Raw genomic sequence first — 19,286 nt, forward strand, 5'->3', positions numbered from 1 at the left:
GCCCCGAGACTCCAGGGCCCGGGCTCTTTCCTTCCACTAGGCCAGCGAGCCTCTCTAACGTTTCGGCTCCAGGCAGGAGACGGGCATCTCTGGCAACCTGGAAGGGTCCCGCGGCACCTCGCCCGCGAGTCCCCACCTAAAAGCCTCGGCGGCCGGGAGGAGCAAGGCGGTCGCGCCGAGCAGCGTCTCCGGAAATGCCAGGTCCGGGACTCACGGGGAGGTGCCCCGCCGCGTCCCCCCCTCCCCGATCCCGGCGGCTCTAGGTACCTTGATGGTGGCGATATGGAATGGTGTGGCGATGCCAAACACGGGCATTATGACAGTCTCATACTTCTTGTCGATGTAGATCTTCATCTCCCGGATATGCGGTTCCTTGGGCATCAGAGCAGGGTTCTTGTAGGACACGTTAGATTTGCGAGCTCTGGCGGGAAAGAGAGGGCAGGGACGCTAGCGGAGGTCCGAGGCCCCCAACCTCTCGCCCCAACCGGGTCCAGATGCGGCGCCGGCCTCTTACTTCTGGATCTGCTGCTCCCCCTTCTGCTCCGTCAGCCGCCTCTTGGCTTCCTCGTTGAGCTGGGTGGCCAGCTCCTTTTGATGAGCGCGTCGTTTCTCCTCGGCCGTCATCTCATTCTAGGGAGGGGCGGGGGCGGAAGCCATCAGAGCGGGTGAAACACCACGGCGGGGGGAGACGGGGACAAAGGACATTCCGGAGACTCTGGATGGGTACTTACTCGGGTCCTCTCCGTGAGCAGGGCTGCCCGAGACCCTCGCCCCAGCAGGTCCTCAGCCTCGTCCTTCTCCTCCTCCTCTTCCTCCTCGTCCTCATTCTAAAGGGAAAGCCAAATGCGTCAGGAGAGAGGTGGGAGGGATGGGATTTGGCGGGGGGCGGGGGTTCCCCTTTCGGCCAACACGCTGGAGCGCCTTCCACGGTCCAAGTGGCCGACGCCTCCCGGGCCCTGCTCTTGAGGTCAGTTTTGTGGTACTCGCCTTCAAGAAAATCCCCACGTTCTTCACTTTCTTCTTTACGGCTGTGAGAACAGCAGCCGGGCCGTCCTAGGGGGAGAGAATCCAATAAGAAGCGGCCAGGTTTCCAAGGCAGGGAGTGGAAGTTTGGAGGAGAGACGGGGAGGACCATTTTCTTTCCTTCCTAGAGTTTCTTGCAGTATCACGCCCTCTGCGGATGGGCCAAGAGACGATGTTCGGCAAAGAGCGGACCGATTACGCCGCGAAGCAATCCCCAAACCCACCATTTACCTACTGCTGGATCCGTCCCGCCTGCAACTTTGCTTCCTGGGGGCACTTCTTCGGGGAATCCGATTCCTCGTTTAATTCGGGTCCCCGACCCCCTCTACAGCCCGTACTACCCGAAGGCCGACCGCCACCCCAGCTTGGCTCCACGAGTCGGAGCGTCTGCCGCAGCAGCTGGTCAGAGAAAACAGGATCACAGGCGACACCCACCTCATCGACCAGGACCGTGTCGCCGACGAAGAGGGCGTACGTTTTCTCTTCCGGCTTCTTCCCTTCTTTGTTGGTCAGGTCCGAGAACCCCATGTTGATGCTGAAAACCATGCCTACGGCAGCAAGACAGAAAAAAGGAAGAGTGGGGGGGAGGTGGAGAAGGTAGTGAAGGAGGAGGTGGAGGAGATGATCGGGCCAGAGAAGCAGCGCGGCGCAGCAGACAGGGCACGGGCCTGGGAGTCAGAAGGTCATGGGTTCTAATCCCGGCTCCACCACTTGTCTGCTGGGTGACCTTCGGCTAACCGCGTGGACTTCCCTGGGCCTCGATCGCCTCACACGTAAAACGGGGACCGAGCTGGCGAGCCTCACGAGGGAGAAGGGACTGTGTCCAACCCGATTTGCCTGTATCCATCCCAGAGCTTAGTACAGTGCCTGGCACACGGTGAGCGCTAAACAGATACCGTATTGTTTTTGTTCAAAGTTACGACGAGGGAAACGGAGACCGACGGGCCCTGGGAAGGGTCATCCCCTTAAGGCAGTCGGCCTTACCCTTTTTTAGCTTGTACTGATTCTTGCTGTTGATGACCAACGATCCTTCGCGGAATTCAATCCCCATAGCGAACCTGAAAGAGGAAGGGGATGAAGGCAGAGGTTAATGGACAGAGAGGACTTACTTAAAAGGGACTACAGACGTGCCCGGTTACTTTATCATCACCTAGCCCCCGCAACACCACGCCGCTACGTCTGCGGACAAAATATCGTCTCCTTATTAATGAGGGGCAAACTTAGGCCCAAAGTGTCCTCACCAAATCTAATGGGACTTCCAGCTTTTATTCCTCTTCTTAGCCCAGTGGATGAAGAACGGCTCCATCTATTAACATGCCCCGCGCTTAGGGTTTCAAGCGTCCCCCACCCCCCACTACCCTACTGAGGGAAGCCACTCCAGAAGGTCAACTCAGATGGCCATCTTAGCCCTCGGGAATCCCCGGGTGGACCCTGCAATGTTGGAATGGGATGGGCTCTCTGAGTTGGCCTCACCATCAGTGCCCCTGCTGGGCACGCAAGCTGGTTACTTGACTTTTCGATCCCCCGCTTAGCAGTTCAACACTTTTCTCATCCCGATGAAGGCACGGGAGAAAAGCACGCTCCTTACATGGGGGTTTTCATCTCACACAACTCGTCAGGAGCAGCAGACACGGGGAACGGTCACACTGATCTAGACTCTTTGGGCGACTATCTCCCCATTCTGTAAAATCACGAGGGTAAGCGAATCGGCATCCAAAAATCAAATCCCTATCGTGAAAGATAAAAAATCAGCTCAAACCGATGGAGAGACGCCGCTCTAAGGACAGGAAAAGGCTTCGAGCTCTTGGGAAGAAAGATGCCGTGCCATTCGAAACGATCGAACAACCAACCAATGGCATCTATTAAGCACCTACTATATGCTGAGCGCTGTACTAGGAGCTTGAGAGAGAACAATAAATGTTATCGCTACTGTTTACAAGCTGGAACTCAAATTTAGGTTGGTCAAGTGAACGGGGTAACCGGTGGCAAGAGACTTCATCCTTGTCGCAGAGGTAGGGTCCGATTTCATCCTTCCCCCGGGGCGCAGTTTTGAGGGAAGTACACAAACAGTCTCCTATTTCGGCAGTTATGGGCCTGAACTGAAAGGATATTCCAAGGCTCACGAGCCAAAGAAGAGATCCTACCCAGACCTCCCCGGATTTCACGGCATCTCTTACCCCAGATTTTTGGTGATTTTGCTCATCAGTTCGGGTTTCTGTTTTTTGACCATATCCATGACGGCATTGTACACGTCACACAGTTTCACCCCTAGAGTCCAGAAAAGAAGGAGAAATCTGGGGACCGACACTTGCCGAGAAAACACACAAAACCTTCCATGACAACCCTCACTTAACCGCGAGGTTCTCCGAGGTGGCGGACCCACACCCAGGCCATTCATCAACCAATCAATCAGTTTATCACTTAATTTGCAGAGCACTGTTCTAAACCCTCGAGAGAGCACCTAAGAGTGAGAAAGCATGGCCCTGCCCACAAGGAGTTCAAATTCTAGTAGGGGGAGCCAGACGCTGATATAATTCACAATTAGGGGGCAAGAAGAAGGGACTTCGTACGTGAGTAGGCGCTTAAGGAATACGGTGTGTAAAATATATTCATAAATGTTAATGAAGGATGTGAGTTTTCAAGTGCTCAGCTGGCAGGGAATTACAAGTTGCAGATTGGGGAAGGGGCCTTTAAAAGAGATTCCATTTCAGAAGGGTTCCGAATGAATAATAAATAATTCTGGTACTTTTTAAGCGCTTACTATGTGCTAAGTACTGGGGGAGATACAAGTTAATCAGGTGGGACACAGTCCCCGTCCCCCCCAGGGCTCACGCTCTTCATCCCCATTTTACAGATACGGTAACCGAGGCCCAGAGAAGTGAAGCAGTGAAGTGATTTGCCCAAGGTCACACAGCAGACTCGTGGCGGAGCCGGGATTAGAACCCAGATCCTTCTGACTCCCAGCCTCGTGCTCTATCCACTAAGCCATGACGAGGGGGAGAGCTACGTGGCCTGGGTCTGATTTAGAGCAGGAGCTCCAGATAAGGGGGGGGAGAGGGGGGGAGGAGCAAGAGGTCGGTGGAAAGAGACGAGAATGAGGCCGAGGAAGTAGGTTATCTTGGAAAAGAGTACGAGCTACGACGTGAGTAGAGAGTGTAAGCTAGAGCAAAGTGGGAGAAGAGAGTGGATAAGGAGGAAGGAATTGATCGAGTGCCTTACATCCAGCGGTTAGAGGCATTTCTGCTGGATGCGGAGAGGAATGGGTAACTACTGGAGGCTTCGGAGGAACTGAGAGGCGGACAGAGAACATTTCAGGAAGAACAATCCCGGCAGCAGAGTCAAGCACGGACCGAAGAGGGGCTCAACTGCTGGAGGCAGGGAGACCAGGGTTACCCATCGATGGGGTTGCCGTTTTTCCTCTCCGAATCCCAGAGAAACCTGGATCTGAAAATGCTGCCTCGATGTTCCTTAACTCTAGGGGTGGTCATCAATAGGCAGACACAACCCAGCACCCTAGGATACAGCTGCCGGTGGAGCAAAACACGGGCCAACTGGAGGTAAGGGATTGCTTTTCAACCTGTCTTCTCCCCCACGGGGAAAAAAGGGGCCCCGCTTCCCTAGCCTGGGCTCCCCAGAAAGGCCCCCGACATTCAGGTTCAGATGGGGATCGATTTCCCCGCCGCCCCCTTCCCAAAGCCCCTTATCTCACCATGTCTCCCCATATCTCACCATGTCTCAGCTCCTTCAGCAGCTCCTCTTGCAGCTGGAGCAGGAAGTTGTAGTTCTCCTGGACTTCCTGGGGAGGGTCGACCATCAGGGTGCGCACCAGGTTGGAGCAGTAGGATTTAAAGCGGATACCCATGGCACACGTGATGGCTCCGAAGTGCATGTGGTTCTTGTCACTTGAGATCCAAGGCAGAAAACGAGGATGGAGATGAAGCCCGCAGAGGCCTCAGTGACACTGCTGTCTATGCGGGGAGGGTGGGGAGGGGAGGTGACCTTCGGTTCCTCCGTCCCGCCTCACGGACGGAGGATGGGACCTTATATTCCTGGACGGGTTTGTGGGGTGCCTGTGGAGATCCCCAGGGCCGAGGACTCACTCACTCGCCGGGCTGTTCACGCTCCCTATCCTAACTGACCCGGGCCGCTGGGAGGGGAGGGGGACGGTCTCAAAGGGGCTTCGACCGCATCTGCCCCTCGGAGACCCACCGGTGGTGACCTGGGTCGGAAGGAGGCCCCCGCCCCCGGCTCCGGACGTTACCTGACAACGCTGAATTTGAGATTGTAGTTGCCCCCGCTCTGAATGATGGGAGGGTAACACATCTCCACAGTAGAAGGGTCGGCCCCGGCCAGGTACTTCTTCTCTTCGATCGCCTTCTCAACCGACTCAGCCAATTTGCTGTGCCGTACTTTCTGCGACGGGGTCCGGGAGGGAGGGAAAAATGGCCATCGTATAATCACGCCCTAGTCGTCTGAACGCGCTGCAATCTCCGGGCCTTCCTTAGCCGAGTCCCGCCCACCCATGCACCATCTGCTGGGTGGGGCTCCAACACTGAGTCTCCGGGTGTTTTGTGGCCCAGGTAACGGGATGCGGGCAAGTGCACAGGTCTCCCCGACCCATGTCTAGAACACGAATCCGTCAGCCCTACTTACTGAGCACCTACTGTGGGCAGAGCACTGTACGCCGAGGGCTTGGACACCAACCCCTGCTCTCAAGGAGCTTACAACCGTTGTTCGAGGGGAAAGGGGGTCCTTGGGAGGCCGACCGTTTCGGGCACAGTTCAAAGAGTTCCCGGGTTCTGTGGCATGCTCGAAATCCCACATCCTACTGGTGGGTGGTGACTTCACCGATCTGCCATTCCTTCGAGTTTCCAGTAGGCAATGGAGCGAGCATTTTGTTTAACCTCCCCCAGCCCAAGTGGATCTTCTTTACCTCATCGGCATCGACGATCTCCATGACTCTCTCCTTGAAGAATTTGTTGAAGACCTCAGAGGTGATGCTGGCTGCTTTCTTCATCAGGCTCAGTTCCCCATCCTCCTTCACTGCGATGGTGTAAGCCACTACTGCACTGATGTCTACCTGGGGGCACACAGAGAGAGCGAAACCATAGTATGAATAACGTTTCCGTCATTTACTTATTTATACTGACGTCCGTCTCCCCATCTACACTAAGCCCCTGGGGGGAAGGGAATGTATCGACCAACTCGGTAGTATCGGACTCTCCCGAGAGCTGAGTACAGTGTTCGGCACACGGTAAACGTTCACTGACTGGTGGACTGGTTGATAAAAACTGATACCCACCCAAAGGATGGGCCTACTCTGGTCGCCCGAAACGTGGATGTCACCGAGGGAGAGAGTCTCATCTGTCAGTTCTGTGCTGTCCGTCAGGGAGAAGTCAGAGCATTTATTAAGTGCTCATTATGTGCAGAGCACAATACTAACCGCTGGGAGAGAGTACACAGGGGGAACTAGACATAGAGTCTGTCCTTTGAGGGGCTTCCAAATTAGGAGGTCTCTTCTTGAGGATTAGGCTACTGTTTGATTGGGATGGGGTCGGGGGGGGGGGGGGGTCTACAATCGCTCCCTAAACATCTTCACTGTGGCTCTCTGGTCAAAGAAGGATGACTGAGAGGCACAGGAGGGCAAGAAAAGCAAGACAAGCTGAGGCTCAAATAAGCTTGGGGAAGGCAGGTCAAATCAGCCAATCCACCCACGGTATTTACTGAATGCTATGAGCATGCACAGAACACTATTCTGAGCGCTTGGGAGAGGATAATGCCGTAGCTTTGGTAGACACCCCTGCCCTGAAGCAGCTTACAGCCCAGTAGGATTTTTCACAGTTTCCTTCTGGGCTAGACCAGTCCTCTCGGCCATGTCCCACGCTTCCGGACACAGAATCAGACACAACCGGCACCAGCCACCGAATCCCCCCGCTCTCTTCTTGTTTCCCACGGCCCCCTCACCTTCTCAAACCCCTCTCTGTTGAGGCAGTCATTCCAACTCTTCATAAACTCTCCGGGGAATTTATCCTTGCTGAACACACCGATCTTTTTGCCGTTCTTGCTCTCTTTAATGGCTTCGATCATCTTGTCAAAGTTGCTCTTGTTACTCTCATTCTGCCGGGGAAGGGAAGAAGAAAGGGCTGAACACAACCTCTTTCTATTGCTGATCAACCTCCTCCGCGGATGGCAAGGGACAGGCTGATAACTTCCTAACACCAAAAGGAGCTGACCCAGAAGGACTGTGCCTTAGCTTTCTCGGACTCATCTTTCATATGTTTAAGAGTGTGCGTGACCCTCCTACCTCCACAATATTCCCGGCAACGGGTTTGGGTTCCCCAAGCATCCCTAGATGGGGGAGAACTAGAGGGACTCCGGAGCTATTTGGCTTTTCCTCCTCCCTGATGACCTGGGTGTTCAGGTCTGAGCAAGTGTGAGGGGCATTTCAAGAACGATTGGGCAGGAGCCACTTCCCATGTTGAAAATCGCGCAAAAGTTGCTGTCGATGAAGTTTACGTGAAGGAAATCTGACGTAACTTTGGAAGTCTGATTTGGCAGGGGGGCAGGAATGAGAGCTGGGGACCGGGGAACCCCCTTTTCCCAAGCATCTGGAAGTTAAGCGGCAGTTGAGATTCCTTCCACGCAACTGCTAATGCCACCTTGATTTTATAGAGCAGTGCTATTCCCAAAGTGCCCATTTTGGGCTTCAGAATGCCCCTGAAAGATAGGGAAAAGGCAGCTATTATAACCCCCACTTTGCCGAGGAGGAAACTGGGGCATGGAGTGGTTAGGTGCCTTTCCCGGGGTCAGCGAGGGGCAGGTCTGGGGCTACAGGCTGAGTCCTCTGACTCCCAGACCCTTGCTCATTCCACCACACCAGCTCTCTGACCAAAGTGCTAAATACATAAAGCTGGAGGGTCGATCAGGTTCCGGCCTCAGCATCGCCCTCCCCGGGTTATCCTCCAGATGCCCTTCGATCCGTGGTCACGCGTCGGGAAAGATCCTTGGAGGTGAGGAGCGGGGGGCCCGGTCGGCTCCTCACCTTCTCACGCACGAGCAGCGTGATGGCGGGTGCCCCATTGGCATTCTCGTTGCCCTTGGTGTTGGCAATCTGCTTCAGGAACTCGACTTTCTTCTTGCTGGCCATGAAGAGGATCTTGTCATCGCAGAAGACCATGATGGTGTCGGTTAATTCGTAGCCAAAGAGCCATGTCTAGGGGAGGAGGGAGGAAGAGAGGAATAGAGGGGGTGACAGTTCAAGGCAATTAAGACACCTCGCCCGCAGACCGGAGGCTGAGGGCTCAGGCGAGGGGAGGGCCAGTTGCTTGGTTTCAGGTAATGGGGCAGCTCTACTGTGTGGTGGCACTCTAAACCCCAGGGACCCTATGGATTCACCTGCAAGGCGGTTGACTTGGCATACACGATCTCTTCGTCCACGCCCACGGACACAACAATGGCATCCACATTGGCATATTCATCCTCCCCTTTCTAAAATGGAAAAAAAAAAAAAAAAGACAATCAGTCGGAGTGCCCTCTAGTCTTTCACAAGGCTGCCCGAGAGGGAGACACTTCTCCCTACTGACACACAAATAACCCGCAGAAATTTGGCTCTTGAGGGGATGGTGGGAGACTGTCATCACGAGAGGGGATGAGGACCAGTGTGCTGCCCTGAACCATTTCCTGAGTCTGTGAGCTCTGCGTGGGAAAGGCACTGAGTATCTTCCCCAGAGCTTAATACCTACTAAGTGTTTCATAAATTCCATAATTAAATTTCCTTTTTCCTCCTGGGTAGCGCTAAGGGATAGGAGGAGAGGAGAGGAGGGAAGAGGAGAGAGAGAGAGAGCGCAAGAGAAAGCTGCCAGTTGTAAGTAAAGTAAGGTCTCCCCCGGCTCTCCCCTGCCTCTCCCCTGGCTACAGAGGAGAAGACGGCGTGGCCCAAAGCAACCCAAACCCAGGCTCCCCCGCGCTGCCCCACCTCTCACAGTCCCCAGGAAATCAGGCCCCAAAATGGCTAGGTAAGGTCTGCCAAAATGAGAGGTTTACCTGACGTCGGATATTTGTTTCTTTAATCCACGGACCGGATGATTTTTCTAAAGAAAAACTTTCGGTCCACAGTCCCTTCACTCAAGAACCTCCAGTGGTTGCCCATCCATCTCCACAACAAACAGAAACTCCTGACCGTGGGTTTTAAGGCACTCATCAGCTCGACCCCTACTATCTTATTTTGTGGATTTCCTACTACAACCCAGCCGGCTCGATTCGCTCCCTTAACGCCAACCTAACTCGCTGTACTTCCACTTGGCATATCTCACTGCCAACCCCTTGCCCACAACCCCCATCTGGCCGGGAACTTCCTCCCTCTTCAGAAACGAAGGACCACCCCTCTCCTCACCTTCAAAGCCCTCCCAAAATCACATCTCCTCCAAGGGGACTTCCTCGACCAAGCCTTCATTTCTCCAACTCGTCCCTGCTGCATCACCCACGCGCTAGGGTCGGTATCTTATAGGCACTTGCCATTCACTCTGCCCACAGTCACACAGCACCTACGTACACACCCGTGATTTATTTTAATGTCTGTCTCCCCCTCCAGACTGTAAACGCCTCGTGGGCAGGCCACGGGTCTACCAACTCTGCTGTACTGTGCTCTTCCAAATACTCAGATCAGTGCTCTGCTCACAATAAGCTCTCCATAAAACCCACCGATTAATCTCAAGACCAGAACCTTGGCATTACCCTCGACTCTTTCAACCTCCACTTTCAGTCTGTCATCCAATCCTGTCAGGTTTTACTCCGGAACGTTTCCAGAATCCGCCCCTCCCTCTTCTTCCAAACGATCACTACCCCCGTCCAGGCGCTTTTTCGGCTCCCAGCTCGACGACCGTATCGTCAGCCTTCGCAGCGGTCTCCGTCTCCGGTCTCTTCCCCTCCCAGTCCGTAGAAGGCTCAGTTGCTCGGATCCTCTCTCTAAATTGTCTTGTCTCTCTGTTCTTCAAAAACCTCCGACGGTGGCCCATTCCTCTCAATGAAGCAGAATCCCCATCGTCTTAAAAGCACTCAAATCAACTCTCTCCCCTCTACTTATCCACTCCCATCTCCAATTAGACACCAGCTCGCGCTCTTTGTCGCTCTAAAGCTAAACTACTCCAAGTGCCTTGTTCTCATCTCTCCTGCCTCCCCCTTCAAACTTGACGGGCCACTGTTTTCCCCATCATCTGAGATCACATCTCCTCCGACAGGTTTCCCCAAATGACTCTCATCTGCCCTGATAACATCCTCCCTATTGCCTCTTCAAGCATTTCTACACCTTCTAGCCCTTGGGTACACACAACCTCCTGTGGCAATTTTAGACATATCTTACATACCCAGTTACTTCGGCCCATATGTTCATGTACATATGCCTTTTTCCTTCCTCCTCTTAGATGTACTTTATTTCAGCGCCCGTTTCCCTAGCTAAATTGTAAAACTCCTAGAAGGTGGGTGGCGTGTCAAAGCCTGCTCTTCGCTCTCAAGCGCCCAGTACAGGTTTCTGCAAACAGTTGGCCCTCGATCGATACAGTTGATTGGCTGTCCAACTAATGATCCAGTTCCTCCTTCAATCTGCTGTTTTGGATCTGCCCAATTTCCTGAGGTTATCAATTTCAGAGGCCTCTCTCAGGAACTGTTTCCTTTCATCCCTCCCATCTCAGTTTCGTCGGCTTGCCCTCTCCACCTCCGCCCGCACCCCCGCATCCTAACCCTGTGGGATTCCACGTTCCCCCGTCCATCCCGTTTTTACGATTTGGTAGGCTCTGCTCACGCTCCCTCTCGGTCTTCCTAAAAGTATAGGAATTTCCACACGGACGATCCCCACTCTTTCCAGCCCAGCCTCGAACGGAGGCTTCTCCGTCCCCCGGGGCACGGCCGATGCCTTGCTCTGTGTCTTCTCCAATTCAGTTAGGTCCTTTCAGAAACCCAGGAAGCAGAAGGGCACCCTTTTGAAGTGCTCGAACTCCGCCCCTCACCTCAAACCTTCCCCACCTGCAAAGCCCTTCCGAATTCCCATCTCCTCCAGGCTTCCCCCACCCCGGCCCCCACCATTAACCGTTGTCATGCCACAGCCTCCCAATTACCAACCCGTCTTCGCTCCTCCCCCTCACGACCATCAGCGGTACTAATCTGCATACTCTATCATGTCCTTACTCATCTCTCCAGTCACATGATAGTAATAATAGTATTTATTAAGCACTTATTAGGGATCAAGTACTGATCTAAGCGCCGGGGTAGATTATCGGGTTGGACACGGCTCCCGTCCTGCATGGTCCTCGCAGTCTTTATCCCCATTTTACAGACGAGGTAACCGAGGCACAGAGAAGTTAGGTGACTTGCCCAGGATTACACAGCGGACAAGTGGAGGATCTGGGATTAGAACCCAGGTCCTTCTGACTCCCAGGTCCGTGTTCTATCCTCTAGGCCACTCCTTCTGCTTATCTTTAATCTGGTCTCTCTCCCCTGGTAGATTCTGAGCTCCCCGAGGGCAGGGGTCAGACCTCCCGATTCTAGTGTACCCTTCCAAGCCCTCGGCACGGCGTGTTTAAGGCTTCTCCGTCACCTCTTCTGTCGTGTCTGTTGCCAAACCCCGCCCCGCCTTACTCTCAGTCCTTGGAGGGCCAGAGACCAGATCTAAGTCTCACCCATATATCTTGCTCCAGCACTGAGTACAGCGCTCTGCACGCATTAGCCCGTTAATAACCGCTATCGCTATCTCACTACCGCTGAACACCGCAGGTGCTCAATAAACCGTTTCTGATGGACGATTTGCCAACGACAGCAACTCTGAATGGTCTCCGGAGACGGTCAGCCCGCGAGCCCTATGTGGACCGAGTCCAACGTAATTAATTTGCATCTACCTCAGCGCTCAGTAGAGGACTCGGCAGAGAGTAAGCGCGTAACGGATACCGCTCTTCTTATTATTCCGGGATGGTGCCAGTGAATTTTCAGAACCATGGCTCCGGGACTTCCAGTCTACGACGCCGACAGAGGAGATGTATCCCGGCAGTTGGGAAGCGGCCTCGGGTTACAGCCAGAACGTCTGGCCTGTTCACCTCGCTCTTCCTCCCAACACCAGGGGCAAGAAACCCAGGGCCCAGGCCAAACTGGTCCGGTCCGGTCCCCTCCCAAGCGGACCCGGCCCCGGCCGCTCAGGGGACGAACCCACTGGTCCTTCGTCGCATCCCGGAAGGGCGACTCCCATCACCCGCGGTTCGGCCCGGGTCCATTTCTTGTTCAGCCACGAGCCGGACTTTGTACCACGGCCCTTTGGATCGGAAACGAGGTCTGGGACACTCGGAGGGGTCCCAGGATTGGGTGGGGGACGGCGGGGGTTGCGGAGGGGAGTCCAAACCAATCTCATCTCATTCAGGCAGGGCTCTACTCCCCTCCCCGGGGCCCGGTTCTGATTCCGGCTCTGCCGACTGCGTGACCCGGGCAAGTCACTTCACTGGGCCTCGGTTTGTTCATCCGTAAAACAGAGATTCAATTCCTGCTCCCCCAACTATTCAGACCGAGGGCCCCGCGGGGGGAAGGGACAACGTCCGACCTAATTATCCGGTATATACACCAGCGCTTACTACAGTGCCTGTCTCACAGTAAGCCCTTAAATTAAAGCAAAGCCGTAATTTAAGAGACAGGGTACTCTGTCAAACTAAAAATGACCTTTTCCTAAATCTATCTGATGCCTGTTTCCATAACTGGCTCCAAAACGGAGCACAAGTCTTCTATGTTCCCGATCATCCCGTAAAGCTCGCTCGCTAGGTGGTGTGTCTTCGAACTCCGCTGTACTTTCCTAAGGACTTGGTGAGCACTCGGTAGATATTTCCTTCATTCATTCAATAGTATTTGAGCGCTCACTCTGTGCAGAGCGCTTGGAATGGACAATCTGGCAACAGATAGAGACGATCCCTGCCCGGTGACGGGCTCACGGTCTAATCGGGGGGAGTATTCTTTCCCAGCATCAACGACAGTGTGCACACAGAGCAGGTAGTCCATAAATACCATTAAAAACATTTCACAGGAGACCTACGCCACCTCATTTGTAAATTACCACATTAAATATTGGTAATATTAAATTCCGGCACAACTACCCATCCGGGTAATATCGAACACTTGATATTCACCCCACCCTGGGCCGTACGGCACGTATTATATAGTCTCAGTTTATTTTAACGCCTGCCTCCCCCTTCAGACCGTAAGCTCATCGTGGGTAGGGAACGTGCCCACCAACTCTGCGGCCCTGTCCTCTCTTAAACGCTTAATACAGTGCTTGGCATATAGTAAGCACTCAACAAATAGCACTCATTGACTGATGTCTTACTGTGAAAGTTAGCAGGATTACCAATATATTATCGCGGCGCAAGGCAAGTCAGAGCAGAAATCTGAACTGCCTTAACTTTTCAAATGAAACCACGGAGAGAGAGAAATCGGGGAAGCCGGGGTCTACTAAATTTTCTAAAATCAGTTGGTGTGAAGTTCTCTGCGCCTCAGTTCCCGCCCGTACAAAATGACTCAGTGCTTGTCCCGAGAAGTAAATTCATATAGGTTTCGATCATTATTGAGGGTACTTATCGAGCGCCTGCTTTGTGCAGAAAATGACGACCTTTCGACACCAGCGTTTGAGAGACAAACCAGCTGGAAGAAGAGCACAGAAGTCTAGACTTGACTAGCACGAAAGCTCAGGAACTTTATCAAAACTGAATGTTTTAAAACCAGAGGAATAAGTCTCTATTACGATCACCCGGAAAAGTCGAAGATGTAGAAATATTCACTCACAGAGTTGTCGGACGCTATCCGAGGCCTCTCTTTAAGAATAATAATAACAATAATTTTAAGGTACTTGATACGATTAATACCTTTTTTGGTATTTCAGATTATCCATCTTGAAAATCAGAGAGAGCAAAACAAGGCATAGACTATTCCTGCGTGAATTCCACAGGCGAAAAGTCCTAAAAATCCTTAATACGTTTAAACACCCATTTCATCTTGTGTTTCCAAGTCTAGTCATCGCAGCATGATTTAAAAAAAAACAAAAAAAAGTAGCAGGGAATTTGATTTCTAAGACTCGACTGTGGTCATGAAAGATCCAGCAAGGCCATACGTACAAGCTTTAAAAAGGCGCTGAGGAATTGGCTGCGAAAGCTACAGCCTCTGTGAGTTCTCCCGGACCGACGTCTCCCAGGTCCCGTCAGGTAATTTAAAAGTCCCAAAATAGAAGGTGGAGGCTTGCCTTTATTTTTTAAAAAGCTCCACTTGGGTTTTTCGTGAAAATGCCGTCCGGAGAAACCCAAGAAAGGCCAGCTGAACCAAGCCGGCTGCCCATTAGCCTTAGCTTTGTCCGTGTTTTCCCCGGCCCGTGATCGAATATATAAAAAGCTCCATTTCAAACCACACGGGCCTATTAACCGAAGCGGTATCTTTTCTTTTTTTTCCCCCCCGTCTCTTTCTGGCATCCACCACGTGCCACAGTCACCGCCGCATCGGAGGGGAGGGAGGGGGAGGTCGAGGCAGGGGTTTAAGCCTCCCTAAGCTCTCGGGAGCTGCTAGTTTTCCCATTTATTGCCACCGTTCTGGCCTGGGAACTCCTTATGAGCGAGGGGACGTGTCTGCTCCTTCCGCTGTGTTGTGCTCTCCCAAGCGCTTAGCACAGTGCTCCGCACACGCCGGGCGCTCAATCAATACCACTGATGGAGCGATACTCTCCTGGACGCTTAGTCCGGAGCTCCGCACGCGGTAAGCGCTCAATATCGACGACTGATACGCTCCCAAGCGCTTCGTACAGTCCTCTGCGCATCATAGGCGCTCAATACATGCCACTGACTGGTTGATACTCTCCCAAGCGCTTAGTACAGTCCTTCGCATGTAGTAGGCGCTCAGTACCACTGATCGGCTGATACTCTCCCAAGCGCTTAGTACACTCCTCTGCACACGGTGAGCGCTCAATAAATATCGATGACTGACTGATACTCTCCCAAATGCTCAGTACAGACCTCTGCACCTAGTAGGTGCTCAGTCAATACCGCTGACTGATCCTCGAGCGGTTAGTACAGTACGCTGCACGTAACAGGCGCTCAATCAATACCGCTGAATGGTCGATACTCACCCAAAGGCTTCCGTACAGTGCTGTGCACATAGTAGGCGCTCAACAAATATCAACGATTGGTTGATACTCTCCCAAGCGCTTAGTACAGTCCCCTGCACATAGCAGGCGCTCAATAAATACCACCGACTGATACTCTCCCGAATGCTTAGTACGATGCTCGGCCTATAGCAGGCGCTCAATACACAACAACTGACCGGTCGATAGTCTCTCAAGCGCTTAGTACAGTCCCCTGCACACAGCAGGCGCTCAATCAATACCACAGATTTACTGATGCTCTCCCAAGCGCTTAGTACAGTGCTCTGCCCATATTAGGCGCTCAATCCACACCAGTACTTGACTGATTCTCGGGCGGTTAGTGCCGCGCTTTGCACACAGTAGGCGCTCAATCCATACCGGCGCTTGACTGATGCTCTCCCGAGCGCTTAGTGCAGTGCTCTGCCCATGGTAGGCACTCAATACACACCACTGACTGGTTGATCCTCTCCCAAGCGCTTAGTACGGGGCTCTGCACCCAGGAGGTGCTCAATCTATATCAGTGTTTGATACTGTACCGAGCGCTCAGTACAGGGCTCTGCCCATGGCAGGCGCTCAGTACAGACTACTGATTGGTCGATACTCTCTCAGGCGCTCAATACCGCGCTGTGCACACGGTAGGCGCTCAATCCATACCGGTGCTTTACTGATGCTCTCCTGAGCGCTCAGTACAGTGCTCCGCCCATAGCAGGCGCTCAGTACACACTACTACTGGTTGATACTCTCCCAGGCGCTTAGCACAGGGCTCTGCACACAGTAGGCGCTCAGTCCATACCAACGCTTGACCGAGGCTCTCCCGAGAGCTCAGTACCGCGCTGTGTACGTAGTGCACGGCTCTGCCACCTGTGTGACCGTGGGCAGGTCATTTCACTTCTCTGTGCCTCAGTTACCTCACCTGTAAAATGGGGGGTGAAGACGGTGAGCCTCACGCGGGACAACCTGATGACCCTGTCTCTCCCCAGTGCTTAGAACGGCGCTCCGCATGGTTTAACAAATACCAACGTTATTATTATGCCACCTGTCAGCTGCGTGACTGTGGGCAAGTCACTTCACTTCTCTGGGCCTCAGTGATCTCATCTGTAAAATGGGGATTCAGACTGGGAGCCTCACGCGGGACAAGCTGATGACCCTGTATCTCCCCCAGCGCTTAGAACAGTGCTCTGCACGTCGTAAGCGCTTAACAAATACCAACATCATTATCATAGCACCTGTCAGCTGTGTGACTTTGGGCAAATCACTTCACTTCTCTGGGCCTCAGTTCCTTCATCTGTCAAATGGGGACGAAGACTGTGAGCCTCACATGGGACAACCTGATTCCGTCTCTCCCCCTGCGCTTAGAACAGTGCTCTGCACGTAGTAAGCGCTTAACCCAAATAGCAACATCGGTAGCATTAAAATGGGGATTAACTGTGAACCTCACGTGGGACGACCTGATGACCCTGGATCTCGCGCAGCGCTTAGAACCGTGCTCTGCACAGAGTGAGCGCTTAACAAATACCAACATTATTAGTACTGACCAATACCGATTTTATTAGTATTAAAATGGGGATGAAGACTGGGAGCCGCCCGTGGGCCCACCCGATGACCCCGTCTCCCCCCCCAGCGCTTAGAACAGCGCTCCGCACGTAGTAAGCGCTTCACCAACACCAACATCATTATTATCATGCCACCTGTCAGCTGTGTGACGTCGGGCACGTCACTTCACTGGGCCTCGGCTTCCCCATCTGTCAAATGGGGATGAAGCCGGTGAGCCTCACGTGGGGCCACCCGAAGACCCCGTCTCCCCCCCCAGCGCTTAGAACAGTGCTCCGCACGTAGTAAGCGCTTCACAAATACCAACATCCCATTAGTGGTGTGCCACTTGTCAGCTGTGTGACTGTGGGCCAGTCACTTCCCTCCTCTGTAAAATGGGGATGAAGCCTGTGAGCCCCACGTGGGACCACCTGATGACCCCGTCTCCCGCCCCCCCCCCGCCCCCAGCGCTTAGAACAGTGCTCTGCACCTGGTAAGCGCTTAACAAATACAAAGCTGATGGTGATTAGGCCACTTGGCAGCCGCGTGACCGTGGGCCAGTCACTTCACTGGGGCCTCAGTTCCCTCCTCTGGAAAACGGGGATTCGGACCGCGAGCCTCCCGCGGGACCACCTGATGCCCCCGGATCGATCCCAGCGCTTTAGAACAGCGCCCCGCACACGCTAAGCAATTACCAAACGAACCGACACCGTAACGATCATCGCGATCAGTAGGCGCTGGGGAAGGAGCACGGCTGGACCCCGGAGGGTCCGAGGGCTCCGTCCCGAGGCGGGCGGGCGGGCGGGGGGAGGGGAGGGGAGGGGAGGGGAGGGGAGAACCTTCCCGCGGCCGGTCCCTCCCCTCCCCCTCCCGGTTGGCAGGCGCTAGGCGCTGACTCTGCGCGAAGCGTGCGCTCCTTCCCCCGTAGCTGGGAGCGCTGTGCCGGAGAGAAAGCGAGGGCCGACGCGGCCTCGACGCCGCGCCGTGCGGGGCGCGGGGCCGCGTGGGCTCGGCCCCCTCAGGGGGAGGGGAAGGGGGAGGGGGAGGGGAGAAGGCGCCTCCTCACCCGCCAGTTGCTGTAGAGTCTCTTGACCCTCCGGTAATAGGCCTCTTTGTCGAGCGTGACGGCCATGGCCGGCGGACGGGCGGGCGGGCGGGCGGCGTGGCCGGCGTGGGCTTCTTGACGCTGGGGGGGCGGTGAGGCGAGGCCCCGGCGGTGTCGGCGTCGGCCCCGGCCCCGCGATCCCGCCCTCCCCCGCTGACCCGGAAGCGCTCACCCCGCCGCGCGGCCCCCCGCCTTCCGCTTCCGGGCCCCGGCGGGGGGGCCGCCCGCGCTTCCCCCCGCGGCCCCGGCGGCCGCTCCCCGTCCCCGGCCGGACATTTTTATTCTCCTTCGTCGGGCTCTGGGGAGGCCGCGCTTTTCGCGCCGTTTCCTCGCGGGGACCCACGTGACGCGGGGGACGGCGCGCGCCACTACCCCCCCCCCCCCCCCCCCGCCTCGGGGAAGGGGGCGGGAAAGGCTGGGGGGGGGGGCCGCGAACGAGTGCGCCTGCGCCGCCTCGGCCCCGCCCCCTCGGCGCGCGCTCTCCCCGGGAAAGAGGGCGGCTGGCGCGAACGAGTGCGCCTGCGCCGCCTCGGCCCCGCCCCCTCGGCGCGCGCGTTTCCCGCGGAGCCCCGCCCCCCCCCGCCTGAGGGAAAGAAGGCCGTGGGCGCGAACGGAGTGCGCCTGCGCCGCCTCGGCCCCCTCCCCCGCCCGAGGGAAAGAGGGCGGCGGGCGCCAACGAGTGCGCCTGCGCCGTCTCGGCCCCGCCCCCTCGGCGCGCGCGCGCGCTCTCCGCGGAGCCCCGCCCCCCCTCGCCCCCGCCTGAGGGAAAGAGGGCGGCCCGGGCCTCGGCCGGAGGCAGAACCAGAATGATGGAATCTGTTAATAATAATATTAATGTTGGAATTTGTTAAGCGCTCACTGCGTGTCAAGCACTGTTCTATGCGCTGGGGAGGATAGAAGGTCATGGGGTGACCCCCCCGTGGGGTTCGCAGTCTTCATCCCCATTTTACAGAGGAGGGAACTGAGGCCCAGAGAATAATCATAATGATGACATTTGTTAAGCACTTACTCTGTGTCAAGCACTGTTCTGAGCGCTGGGGAGGATACAAGGTCATCAGGTTGTCCCCCGTGGGGCTCACAGTCTTCATCCCCATTTTACAGATGAGGGAACTGAGGCACAGAAAAGTGAAGTGACTTGCCCACCGTCACCCAGGTGACAGGCGGCGGAGCCGGCCTTCGAACCCATGACCTCTGACTCCCAAGCTCGTGCTCTTTCCCCTCAGCCACGCTGCTTCCCACTGAGCCACGCTGAAGACTTGTGAGTCCCCCGTGGGACAACCCGATCACCTCGTATCCTCTCCAGCGCTTAGAACAGTGCTTTCCACACAGTAAGCGCAGAACGGATGCCACCATTATTACTATTAATCCCCATTTTACAGATGAGGGAACTGAGGCCCAGAGAAGTGAAGTGACTTGCCCAAAATCACACAGCTGACACGTGAGGGAGCCGGGATTAGAACCCGTGACCTCTGACTCCCGAGC

At 55.0% G+C, this 19,286-nt stretch overlaps 1 protein-coding gene across 3 annotated transcripts in view; it reads right to left on the reverse strand.

Moving 5' to 3' along the window:
- SUPT16H (SPT16 homolog, facilitates chromatin remodeling subunit) overlaps nucleotides 1-17,869 on the reverse strand; it is a 28,778-nt gene extending 10,909 nt beyond the window's left edge. The window contains exons 1-14 of one of the 3 annotated variants that reach the window (XM_029077832.2): nucleotides 17,766-17,869; nucleotides 8,419-8,511; nucleotides 8,066-8,236; nucleotides 6,988-7,140; nucleotides 5,957-6,103; nucleotides 5,285-5,436; nucleotides 4,753-4,925; nucleotides 3,201-3,291; nucleotides 2,008-2,081; nucleotides 1,459-1,571; nucleotides 988-1,053; nucleotides 732-827; nucleotides 515-630; nucleotides 268-421 (exon numbers count right to left, since the gene is read on the reverse strand). In XM_029077832.2, the coding sequence (XP_028933665.1) occupies nucleotides 268-421; nucleotides 515-630; nucleotides 732-827; nucleotides 988-1,053; nucleotides 1,459-1,571; nucleotides 2,008-2,081; nucleotides 3,201-3,291; nucleotides 4,753-4,925; nucleotides 5,285-5,436; nucleotides 5,957-6,103; nucleotides 6,988-7,140; nucleotides 8,066-8,236; nucleotides 8,419-8,511; nucleotides 17,766-17,831 (1,665 nt within the window). In that variant the 5' untranslated portion in view covers nucleotides 17,832-17,869. Of the gene's footprint in view, nucleotides 1-267; nucleotides 422-514; nucleotides 631-731; nucleotides 828-987; nucleotides 1,054-1,458; nucleotides 1,572-2,007; nucleotides 2,082-3,200; nucleotides 3,292-4,752; nucleotides 4,926-5,284; nucleotides 5,437-5,956; nucleotides 6,104-6,987; nucleotides 7,141-8,065; nucleotides 8,237-8,418; nucleotides 8,512-17,394; nucleotides 17,466-17,765 lie in introns of those variants that run through there. The other 2 variants (XM_029077833.2, XM_029077834.2) reach the window with 2 other exon arrangements.
- Between the last annotated feature and the right edge of the window lie 1,417 nt (nucleotides 17,870-19,286).

This window comes from Ornithorhynchus anatinus, chromosome 13 (genome assembly GCF_004115215.2).
Source record: "Ornithorhynchus anatinus isolate Pmale09 chromosome 13, mOrnAna1.pri.v4, whole genome shotgun sequence".
Classification (NCBI taxonomy): Eukaryota; Metazoa; Chordata; class Mammalia; order Monotremata; family Ornithorhynchidae; genus Ornithorhynchus; species Ornithorhynchus anatinus.